The 12,572-nt window shown below is 41.2% G+C and overlaps 1 protein-coding gene across 1 annotated transcript in view; it reads left to right on the top strand. All coding sequences in view use genetic code 11, as the record gives it.

The window, feature by feature from the left end:
- The window catches only part of EGR_07656 (Short transient receptor potential channel), a gene marked incomplete at both ends in the record, with an annotated part of 15,983 nt that extends 3,634 nt beyond the window's left edge, over nt 1-12,349 (top strand). Inside the window, 10 exons of the mRNA XM_024496905.1 lie at nt 107-363; nt 1,053-1,171; nt 1,436-1,515; nt 3,686-3,852; nt 5,085-5,285; nt 8,015-8,138; nt 9,403-9,495; nt 10,393-10,658; nt 11,956-12,093; nt 12,161-12,349. Coding sequence (XP_024348687.1) covers nt 107-363; nt 1,053-1,171; nt 1,436-1,515; nt 3,686-3,852; nt 5,085-5,285; nt 8,015-8,138; nt 9,403-9,495; nt 10,393-10,658; nt 11,956-12,093; nt 12,161-12,349 — 1,634 coding nt within the window. The remainder of the gene's footprint in view (nt 1-106; nt 364-1,052; nt 1,172-1,435; nt 1,516-3,685; nt 3,853-5,084; nt 5,286-8,014; nt 8,139-9,402; nt 9,496-10,392; nt 10,659-11,955; nt 12,094-12,160) is intronic.
- Between the last annotated feature and the right edge of the window lie 223 nt (nt 12,350-12,572).

Here is a 12,572-nt window from a genome sequence, read left to right as displayed (position 1 = left end):
AAGTAGTTAGTATAGTATGGTCGATTTCCATCGGCAATCTTGAGGGAGAAAGTGTCATTAAGTTCTTCTCCTAATTTTCTTTATTTTCCTTATCTTCAAAACACAGCTCGATTTCGATGGAAAGCTGACGATCCGGAAATCGTCTCCGATGTGCTATTTGCCATTGCAAATGTCCTCAGTTTTGCCCGAACCACCTACCTGATGCCAGCTTTTGAGGCTCTGGGTCCCTTGCAAATTTCCTTCACCCGGATGCTTACAGACATTGTCCGGTTCATGGTACTATACATTCTGGTAAGGAGTGTTTTTCACCTAGACCATTCTCTGTTACGTAGTTCAATCAAGTCAGAAAGAAAACACTCATGCGTGGCTTTCAGAAACGCTACCTAGAGGAGAAAACTCCCCGAGCTAAACAGTGGTCCTTTGTCTACCGAATCTCCCAAACTCCTAATAAGCCATAACGGTATAAGAGACTGCTGAAGATATTGCAGGAACAAGAACACGCGGTTAAGAAGTATGAGAACATCACAGATCCACATAAATTGGTGAGCGTTAGGTGAATAGCTCACAGGATTTATGGGAGAGTTGGATGCGCAACACAACCCATCTTCAAATTGCTGTACTTTAGAGCGTTTCAAATCCACCCTTGATCGGAGAGAATCCTTGTGCCAGATTACCGCCTCGTATTTGCATTACGTGGAAGTACTAAATGCTAGCTTTATTTAAGCTGTAAATCATTTACGTCAAAGAAGGAAAGCTCAATTCGCTAAAGAAAAAGTCTAACTCGGTACTACTAATTAGGAAGTCTTTCCCCTGCACTGAACTAGCCGCTTCTTTCCCTGTTGATCTTAAACCCACCAATCAAAGATTTAAAGCTCACATTTCTCCATTCAGTCCAGTAAAGAGCAGCAAAAAATGAAAATGAATATACAAGTGAAAAGATTTCTACCTTGTTACGAAGTTACTGCCATCTATAAGCTTGAATCAGCTCCCTTTCCTCTTATTCTGCTATGCAATTATAAGCGAGGCTACCTTTTTTACACTTATCTTAACAGGTCATATTTGCATTCATGGTGGGTCTGCACAATCTCTACTGGTACTACGGTCTTCAACTCATATCGCCACCACCAAATACCACTGGAAAACCTCAACCTGCGACAGAGGCTTTTGAAGGGTAGGAATAGCAAAGCCATTCTTTAAAGTGACTCGGTCATGCGTTTTACCGACAACACGACCAAATTCCGAAGAGAAAGTCAACCGCTATGGTCTATTTAGCATTGCTTATATCCCTTTTTTTCTAAGCGCATTCGTTTTTATGTTGTTGCGTCACACATACGCGACGCGAAGCCTTGAGTAAAAATATTGCAGTGTCACACCGCGAAAGTGTCAAAAACATAACTTTGGAGCTGTATAATCGTGCATATTTTATGTCTTTCAGGTTAAGGCACACACTTTACAGTCTGTTTTGGGCAATGTTTAGTCAAGTCAGCATTTCAAGGGTGCCGATACGAAGACCAGGTGAGCGCTTCGATTCTTCCACCCCTCGCTCCCCGCCCTTTGAACCAACTTCACTCGACCCAGTTTCATAGCTTTTTATTCAACCCACAGCGGAAGGGCATACGTGGTAATTAGACCTCCCCATGTAACGAGGCGTGAAACCGGAAACGATTCTACCCTTTAACCCAGTCGAATTTTTGTTTACGACTGTAAAATGAGATGCGAATTTGATTAGAACCTGATTACTTGGAAAGACCAAGGGCAGATTTTATTGCACTTTATTCTACTGCCATCAGCCGGGAACTAGGGGATAGTGATACCCCTCATAGGCGGCATTAAAGATTTGAAGAACAGTGGGAGCCAACTCTGCCTCCCGATACCCAATCTCATTTCAAACGTAAAATTTCCGACTTTATAATGAGAAATTGTACAATACAATGTTGATATATATGTTTTGGTACAACCTCTGTATAAACCTTATTTCAAAAGAAGCCAGCCCCTTGAGTTGCTATCAGGAGAACAATGCGAATTTAAAAAAGAAGGGTTGCTTACCTTGCATTCCTTTCTAATTAACAAGAGGGTATGACAATTTGACAGTCGTATTTATCAAAGCTATCATAATACCGACTTGTAGTTGTGCTTAGTAATTTTTTGCTGAAATAGATCATTTTTATTAATTTACTTTAAAATAGGCTTCTCCCTATTAAGTGGCAAGTTAGTTTATAATGGACCTCGCCAAGACCACAACTGGGACCCCTTGATTGCCCCATGGGTCTGCAGTAAAACAAACGCCTCTACTACATCATGTTGTGAGGGCGATTGAAGAACTTAAACGGTGGTAGTAGTAATGCCCTTTACGACTTCATCATTATGGTGAATGCCAATTTAACACTGAAATATCAATGGCCATGTGTGCACCAGATGGTGGCAAGAATCTGGGCTAGGAGGCGGAGACTTATCGCTCCTGCACACCCGTTATCGACCCATCCACGCGATCCGAATTCTCCCTCTCTCTCCAAGAGGGAGACAGAGGGGGGGAGAGAGGGTCGGGCAAATCTTCCCTTAATCAGTAATAATGGGGCATAAATCAAGCTTATCAGACTTGGGGTGGAGGATGGGGGGGCGGAGGAGTTGTCAAATCTAGGCAAAATGAGGAAGTGTGTGAGATGTCCGAGTTATGTGAAAATTTCGTTCTCCTCCTCCTCCTCTTGTTGCTTTTTTGTCTTTTTTGTTTTCAGCTTTAAAAAATATTCCCTATTAAAAATGCATGGGGAAACTCGTGAGGAATGTTTTGAGAGCTGGTGTAAGCAACAAAACCTATCCTAGGAAACGACCTTGGAAGATGTAGTGTACCTTGTGGCGGTAAAAGTACCAAAAATGTACCAAGGAGCTCCCCTTTTCTTGGTAACTGGAATACCTCGGAGTTGAGAAGTGCTGCAGGTTAAAGAAAATTACGTGATTGGGTTTAAAAACATACATAAGAGGGTACACGAAAACGTACTCTAAATGTATAAAAGTACTCAAGGAAAGATGGTGAAAAATGCACTTTTTTGAGAAAATTTCGTGTCAGGTAGGGAGGTTTCAGTCAATCTTGAAGAAGATTAAAGAGTGGATATTAAATCTACTCCCAAAATGGTCCTATGTTGCATGTAGGCATTTCCTTCTCAGAAAGCCTTTACATGGGAGGGTTTAGCAGTACCGGTGAGGCATTTGAGACCAACCTGCTTTATAGAATAACAAACATTCGCCGTGGAAAATTATTTCCCATTTACGTACTTTCATCATCATACGCCAGTGTGGGCGTAAATCGGACATTCGAAGCAGCAACCGAATGTTCGCGGGAGTGGCGGTGATACCGCGAATTGGGAACGTCACTGACAAGTAGTAGTCTCCGGAGTGTCTTACTGTAGCTGGGCGCCGCATCACCGCAATGGGTTTGAAATCTTCTTTAGACAAGGCTAGATTTTCGGGGTTCAGCATAGACGCTCTCGCTCCCTTTGACCATGCTACCTCCACTGTTGCCAAGCTTCCCGTGCAACGGTGTCTAGTCTAGTTCCGGTTTGACCTTAAGTGCAATCTATCTCCCTTTCCCGCAAGACTGTCATTCACCACATGCTCAGTCTTGCTTAAAATATCCCATCCAATTTGTTATTTTTTCGGTGGTTTTGAGTGTCGCAATGTGTTACTTTAGATACCGCGGAGCACAAGTACACCGACGGGATGATCGATACCGACGCAAATACGGTGGTAGTCGACAGTGTTGGCATGATCCTCTTCGCCGTCTACCATGGAATCATTATAATAGTCCTTGTTAACATGTTAATTGCCATGATGAGTCACTCGTTTGAGAGCATACAGGTGAGACTCATTTCCTCTTCTACCGGAGAGCATTTAATCCTTTCACTTAGCCCTTATATTATTCTGGGCTAGGTAGTCTAAACCAACGCTAAGATTTTAGCAAACTCAAAAAGGGGTAGAAGAAGGTGAATATCCACGACATTTTTTAAAATATCTTATTTAAGGTTATATTTTATGTTTTTAAGTCTCAAATATGAAACGCAAGTACATCGCTTTCATAGCCCACTTTAAATGGAATTAATGAATCACCATGATATAAGGTAAGACTAGAAAATAAAGGTTAACCAAACATATGAAGGGATACTTTTAAAATCCAGTCAACAAAATCCCCTCCAAGTTAGGAAGAGGAAAATAAAATTTAAGGCAATTCTATTCGCCTGAAATGATTTGTCGGTATTTCATGATCCTATTTTCGGTCTTAGGTGGGGACGCAACAAATCCTCGTATCAACTCAGTTTTAATGCAGTTTTGCTACTCCATAATTAAAGTCGTCGTTTGGTTGTAAGGCGGTTAAGAAAAGGTGAAATTGGAGGAATAGGCGATGATTGTGTCATCATTCTATATCAAAATATCATTTTCTTGTCAGTCCACTATGGAACTAATGTCTCTCCTCAGTGGATTTTAACAAACACTATGACTCCCAAGATTTAAAATGGGAATTTTAAATTTAAAAAGATTTTGTCCTAAATTTAACACCTCAATTGGGAATCCTCTCCCTCTCTCCCTCGGTGTGAGTGGAGTAAATTAGTCTGCTCGTTCCAACCTTCGTATGGAAAATGTGACATTGCATGCTGCAAGCAAAATTCTGCACATGCATAGGCACAGAAGCTTTGAACAGGCAAAAAATAGGCGGAGCTCCGTCATTTTAATTAAATTTTTTTCGAATACTTAAAAAATTCCCGTTATTGAGCCCCTCTGACATAGATGTCGATGTGATTAGTTGTGGCTTCACACTTGAACTTCCAAATGAATTTAAAACCAGTTTTTTTGATATCTTTTTTTGATAAAGGAGATAAAAGAAGGCACAATAGGTACTATCGAAATGCAGAAAGGCTGAGGGGCTACCGGCCTGTCCCCCGGGCCACATCGCAGGGCGGAGGTACAATGGCGGTGCCCTTCAGTGCGCGCTCAACCAAAACAAAGGGGGCTAAACACACACTCAAAGTGTTACAATACTTCTTATGTGCCATTCTTTGCTAATAACTGCAAAAGCTTTGATTTTTGCTTTGTAGGAGGACTGTGATGTGGAGTGGAAATTCGCCCGAACAAAACTTTGGCTCAACTACATCGACAATGGCTCTACGTTGCCAGCACCATTCAATATTCTTCCTACTGCACACAGCTTGGCTCAGGGCTTTAACTTTCTCAAAAGAATCTTTAAAAATGACACAGTAGTTGTCACTGGATACGTTAGAAGTACTCATTTCATTAAGGTAGGTGTTGGCCTTGAAGTCGCGGCTATCAAAGCTACTTCCTGAATTTATACCAGCTTGAAAGTGGTTTTGTTTTCTTTGTCTATGGGCCTCTCCTAAAATAAAACGCCAAATTTGAATGTGTCGTAGCTCTCAGACGGCAATTGTTCTGCCATGCTCGTCAAACTATACTTTGAACAGAACTTTAGAAGTGCGTTTAATTTTTGATAGAGAAAGGATATAAATGGGAGTATTTTGAAATATGTATCAGCTAAACCATGATTAGAATGGAGGTTTAGCGCGTTTATTATATCTGTTTCATAAACTGTCAACGGGCACCACGGATGACTGGACAGTTTGATCTGTCTGCAGCTTCTGAGGGCTTGTCAATGGCATGCTATTTACCACATGTGCGTATGCATGATAAAAGTATAAAAGAGCGCCAATATGTAAATATTAATTATTGTAATCTATGCAATTTTTCCCTTATTTTAAATCTTCATATTATAAAATGTCCCTTTTACGAGCCTGATTAACGTAGCTGGAGTCCCTCGGCATTGAGACCCGAGCTTAGCCCCGATCCAAAGCAGTGACTGGGAAAACTTTTCGCACAGCTTCCCGCATGACATCAAAGTAGTCCAAAATCGCCTTTTAGTTGGCTTAAACATTTAGGTTTTGTAGATTAGTCACCCTAAAGTAGATGTACTAAGTTCAGAAAGACTTCCAATTCTTGATCATGGCGCATTAACTTGTGGAGAAGAAAGTTCAGTCTTGCATTGAGTTATGAACGCGAACATCATTTTGAAAGGGTAAGCCGTAGAAGCTACACATCAAGCATCCATGACTATTAAGCTTCTTCGTCACTTCCTTTAGAGAGCATGTGTAGTCATTACTTCATGTCCAGGCGGTGGTGTATGCTTGTATGTTTGTCTGTGTGTGTGGCTTAGTGTGGGGATCGGAATTAGCCAACCACTTAGGCCTGGATTTACCCGCTCACAAGGAGTTGAATACGTTAAAGAAAGCACAATGGAAACGTCATTTCTCCTACTACAAAAGCTACCCCTGAGATCTGTACCTTGGGAAGATGGGGGAAGGGAGGATGATATTGTCACACTCTCATCTCCATCCTCCTCCTCCCTATGTCCCGGATAATATTGCTTCCAGCATTAAATAATCTCCGGTAAGGTAAGAATAAATATTTAGCCACCTCGTAGGAAGTAGTTATTTAATTGATAAGTAGTGAAAAAAATTTAAGATCTTTTATGCTTACGGGTAGGTAAAAGCTGTGATTGGTGCATCGTCAAGTCTCATGCGGCAATACAATTTGTTTTAGAAGCCTACCGTATCACATAAAGTCCACTTTTTTACAACTCACTGTATAACTTTATACACAGGAATGGGAGGGGCTCCACATCTATCTTTACTTGCCGTTCTTCCCTAATAAGGCAGAAGCTGTCTTGTACTTATAAACAGTTTGCAACATGAGGGGGAAGATGAGGAGTTGCAGGAGACCCTCTCGTTACTACCGCGATTATGATTCCAAACTGGAAAATGTAAATTTTAAAGATTTTATAATATTTCGTGGTTTCCTGAAGTGTTTCCTCGTATCTTTTTGGGTCTTATGTTTGAACATCCATAAACTTCACTTTTGGTTACGACTCTGTGGTTTGTAGCACTTTGGTCTGGCCACATAACCCCTCCGTCTTCTCACCAAGTAATTGTAGCAAAAGGGTTTACCGAAGGAGGAAAACTATTAACCGACTTAAGACACAAGGCCTTCAGTAGAAACTGGAAGTGATAGTCAAATAAAGTATATTTTATTTATTCTGTATCGAAATCTCCTACTCAAGCTGCGTGGATTTATCGATGACATTCGAGAGAACAGCCACGACCGTTGACCACTCGCCCAAAGCGTTTCTTGTCCAAATATATCTGTTTCTTTACCTTAAAGTATACCACTCATTCGTGTTCTTTTTGATTAAAGAAGTGTCAAAGTCCTCTGCCTCGAGGTGATCACCCACAAGTTTTGCGCGCTTAGCGAATTAGGGTTGGAATGATTAGAGTCATAAAATCAACCCCTTTTTAATCCCCTTCACTGTCCCCGACTTCCCACGAAAAGATCAACGTAGAGTTTCTCAGAATCAAAGTGCATGACAAATTCCCGAAAACATATCTCACGACTTCTTTAGTTTGTTTCTGATTCTTTTAAAAAGGTTACCCATAAATAGGGCTTATCGCATTGCTTTATTGTTCAACAACTTGTCAAGCTCTCTTAACATTTCTGTTCGGAATTATTTACCAAAGTAGTATTCTTTAATCAAATACTTCATTGGACTAGGTCAGGGAAGGTATTAACTAGGAGAGAAAAATATTACTGCTTTGCGACTGTTTTCCAATTGTTCCCAAGCTCTACCTCTCGTTCATTATTCACAAGAACGCATAACTTGAGTCACCCATACAGGAGAACTACGGTGTCGTTTTTAAGATCTGACAAATTATTAATTCACTAAACACTCTTCCGTCTAGTTAACGCCTGAGAGGTAACCCCCCGGGCTGTATGGCAGTACCAGTAGCAAAGGCCTAGTGATTTGGCAATCATTAACCCCGCTTCTTCATCCTTTCTTTCTGACAAGGGCGTTCCTTTATGACTGCTTAAAAAGCATTATTAACTACCTCTGTGTAATACAGTAATAGCAACGAAGTGTGCGATTAAGGATGACTAATGGAGGGGATGCATTTTCATTTTTTAGACAAAGAGGGAGAAGGTTTGCAAAAACCGAGATCTTGAGGTAGAAGAAACCTCGTATGCGGATATTATGCAACGACTGGTGAGGCGATACCTCTTTAAAAGAGAACGTGCCAAGGATGCAGAAGGTCAGTTTATGCTTCATTTTGCCTCATTTTGACTAACCATACGGCAAAAATGTTCCAGTTAAAACTTTGCTGCGGATATGCGAAATTCCTATCCCCAAGGTCAAATTTTAATTATGTAACCATTGAAAGTAATTCCCTTGTAATCAAATTAACAAGATAAACAAGTACACACTCAAAGTGTGAAAAGGAAAGTTGTTCATGGTAATGCAAAAGAAGTCCGGTGCTTCGAAAATGGGAGTTTTGGAAAACCCTGTGTCACATTCGTGAAAATAGTGTGACAAAACTGAAGAAGTGTGTCAGTTTGATGCCTTTAGGTAGCACATTTATTGCCTTGGTGATCCCTAATCTCGGTTCGCTGAGACTAGGGCTAGACAACGCAAAAGAAGAGTAGGCTGAAAAACTTTTTAAAAGTTTAAATCGTCTAAGTTTGGAAAGGAAAAAATGGCCTGTGCTTCAACCATTTCACTGTTATTTTTTCTGTGACACAATTTCAAAAGTGGTAGGTTTCATATTTCAAATCCAATACAGCTTCAGGTTACTTACTTTAGATCTGTTTTATACAGCATTAGCGTTAAATTCAGCATTACTTATTTTGAGCTGATGTGTGGATACCTTCTTTATGGAGTGCCCTGATGCAACTTAACACTGCTCCGAGCGTTATTTAATGTCAAGAAAGCTTTAGCGTAAAGTGACTTCTCAGTGATGCTCTTTTACAACTCTTAGTGTGCTCTAACTTCCCGAGTTTGCAGCTGTGCTACTTCCAGTCAGATTAGACGCTGATCGGGTGCCAGGGATCAGGTGCTATACGCGTCGGTTAAGGGCTTACAGACCGTAGACCAAAATCCATTAGGATTGCGAGTGTCATTGACGTGCAGATAGGTTTGTAGCCGCCTTTAAGGCGTTCGTAATACCCTTTCAACATCACCTTTATGTTAATCAGTGATTTATACAAATCGCATCCGAGGTCAGGTCTTACCCATGTACACACAATCACGAATGCTTTCCATCTAGGTGGACCATGTCAGGACTGGACCGGCTCACTGCATGTGCAATGGCAACTAATGCCCAATAAAACATAGCTTTTATTACTGCTTTGTCGTATCATCCCTTTTCATTAGCTTTAAAGCAAAATATCCGGGTTTGATGTGAACGTCCCACGCAGTTTCTCGCGACCTTTCCAAGTAACGCGATAAATTTTCACACGAATAATACTCTATATGACTGCATAGATGCCTCTCCAAAGAGGTGTTTTTTTTCATTAAAGGTGAAAAACCAAAAGAAAGCTTGTATCTTCGTGCCGACGATCTGACAGCCGCAGATATGTATGCAGCAGGCGATCGTGGCATGGATTTTGCCGGTATGTAAACTAGCACGTATTATGCATAAAATCAAACATTTTGGAGGCCAGGTTTCTCATATTATCATTTCATGACAGCGTATTTTAATCTTTGCTGACAATAACGACTTTGGACAGGGGTAGATTCAATTGGGTGGGCTCAAAGGAGGAGAAATTGGTACATGAATTAAGAGTTTTTTCACCTTAATTTTGTAGTTTTTTTGGCAAAACAAGGAAAGCAATAAGTCAAATTAAATGTTGATTTGGAATTCAAAAAAATGGCGTATGTTGATAATAAAATCAGCGTCAATGTTGAAATCGTCCTCCATCCACACGGGAGGGGTTTGCATGCGTGTAAGAATGACAAGCCTCGAGGTCGGGATTTGTCAAGTCATTATTCTGCACTGTCAATTAATGCAAAGGCTTTAACTTTCTTTTGTGAAAAAAAAAAGGCTAGAAGAAGGAAAATTTAAGATTGGTTCAAATTATTAACTTAGAATGGTTCAGTTTCTTGAGTTAATAACGCCATAACGCCAAGAGGAAAAAGAAGAAACTAAGCCTCCTAGTTTACCTGTTTAGAATTACTAAACGACAATGAGTTGCCCAAAGGTGCATTTCCTCAAGACTTCTCTGAAGACGTGAGAAGACATAACACTAGGGCAGAGTATGTATTGCTGATGTACAGAAGGGGTGGGGGCTACTGACATGGTGCAGAGGCCAGGCCGCCCGGTAGAGCCTCCCAACGGTCCGATACTGTAACCGAAAGTTAAACGAATAAGTAACGTATTATATAGGTGTAGAAGGATGTATATTTACGTAAAACGAAAGAAAGAATATTATTGGAAAGTTGGATGCTAACTCTGTGTTACCATAGAAGCGTCTCGAGTGCCACGAATAAGCTTAACTTGACTGCTACAGATGCTGAAGATGATATCCCACCTCTGGGTATGACTCAATCTCGAAGTACACCAGCCGGTAACCTCGGTGATAGTCTCACACCAGGAGGAGGTATAGCAGGAACGTCTGCACGTAGATGTCGGCGCAGCGGTACCAAGCGGTGCTCCATTGTCGGAGGAGCGGGAATCCCCTTCGGTCTCATGGCGCCATTCAACATCCAATTGCCCCAATTGGATGGCATTCAGCGGTCACAAAAAGTCCTTGATATGCGTCTTCAGAATCTTCAGGTAAAAATGGGTTAAAATACTCTCAGTTAAGCTGGTCAGATGGTACTGCTCTTGACTTTCAAGGTGTCGGGCTGAGAATAGAAAGTTAGGACGTCACATATTTGTGACGCTAGCCGAGAATAAAATTAATGAATGAATTGCCTAAAACTAGAATCGTTGTTAGGCTTTTGGATTGATTTGACGTTATTATTTGATACTCGAGTCCTCTAAAGTTCAGGCTATACCTATTTTCTGCCTACACATTGAAAAATTTCCTATCATTTACGAAACAGAAATGAACTAACCTTTCCGACGTTTTTCCTGTTAAAATTGCAAACGGTTAGATGTCTAAAAAGAGAGCTAATTGCAGCCGTCCCTCTTTTTCTTTCTCCTCCATTCTCTCTGTTGAGCCTTCAAAATGACATTTACCCTGAATGCAAATGAGCTTGTTTTTTGGCTTTACCTAGTCAATAGGTGTTATGCAGTGAAAAGTTGTTTCTGTTCGGTAATGTGAGTATATGGAGAGGAGAAGAGGTGTGGACAGCGATCCACTCTTGCCTGTGATGTGGAAAGTTCAGGAAGAGAGAAAATTAGAGGTGTCGCTAGTTTTTTGCTATTAGATTAGCACCGATTCCCCTTTCACAGACGCGGACCCGGACAATGATCACTGAACGATCGAGGTGATATCACCCTGTCATTTTGAGTAGCCTTAAGCAGTCTCTGATTCGCGGCCAAAGCAAAGAGAGACTTTACATCCCGAAACCCTCGATCCAGTTCCAAAAGCTCATTTCGCATACCATTCAATTACATTTGAGTATTCTGTAGCAACTTCTCTGGGTCATGATGTGTTTTTTTAATATTTTCAGTAGACAGGGCGCAAATAGGAGAAAGCTCCTTGCGCCTAGGCAGAGATGGAATGATATGTGGAGTCACACGTTTAGATAATATCTTCCCGCATATTCGTAGGAGGAAAATTTGACCTCGACTGTCAAAGGAGGTAAAATAGTAACTAATTTGGCATGCTGTGTCCATAAATCTTTTGCTTTTCGTTTGGCTGTTAAAACACTTGATAAGGGGAGTGAAAACACTGGAACCGGTTGCCTTACCCATCTCGTTTAACCATCCAAGCTCCTCCTTCATGAGCAACGTCAACTGTCTTGACAGTGATGTTACACAACGTCCTTTCAATTGTCAAATCCAACTTTACAAGAATTTTCCTACCTTGTGAAGTCATGAAAATTGGTTGATGTCATTAAATCCGCCTTTTACGCTTGTTATAGCGGTGTTTGAGCAATCATGTTCTATTTTCCTCTAAAAGAGTCAATCAGAGCAGTTGAATAGCGCTGCGGGTAATGCAAGGATCAAAGAGGAGGTAATTCATGTCCGATCGCTCATCACGGAAAGCCAGAGAGCTCTCTCTTCCATCATTAAGGCTGTCTCACAATTGCAAGAACAGGTGAGTGACAACTTGATCATTAATTCAGCAAAGTCGAAGGAGTCACCAGCCTCTTTTACTCCCCTAGGTGGTCCTACTAAATGAAAATATGGAACAATGGATTAAAGCTCAAATTGGGGAACCGAACAAACGCACTATCCTGCTGGAGGAGCGGCGTCCAGCCGGCAGCTCAAAAATGCGCGAGCGTCATCGTTCGCGACGCCTGACCCAACGCTCTCCAACAGAGCGCGACAACAGCCTCAATCCCTACGTCTAAATTTAATGTCCATAATGCAAAACAGCGCCTTATATTTTATATATAAGAGTACAAGTAAATGCGTCTCCCTTACCGCTCCCTCTTCGTCCCCTGTCCCGCCTCCCTACCTCTCTTCCTTCCTCCTCTAATTCACGTTCAACTAATCGTAGCCCTCGGGATAGATGTGCAAATGTTTGCATCTCGCCTTTATATATACATATATGTACCATTACTAAGCATCCTA

This window comes from Echinococcus granulosus (assembly GCF_000524195.1).
Source record: "Echinococcus granulosus chromosome Unknown EG_S00083, whole genome shotgun sequence".
NCBI classification, from domain to species: domain Eukaryota; kingdom Metazoa; phylum Platyhelminthes; class Cestoda; order Cyclophyllidea; family Taeniidae; genus Echinococcus; species Echinococcus granulosus.
Note: the sequence above shows the minus strand (reverse complement) of the source record. Positions and strands in the feature narration are given on the sequence as shown.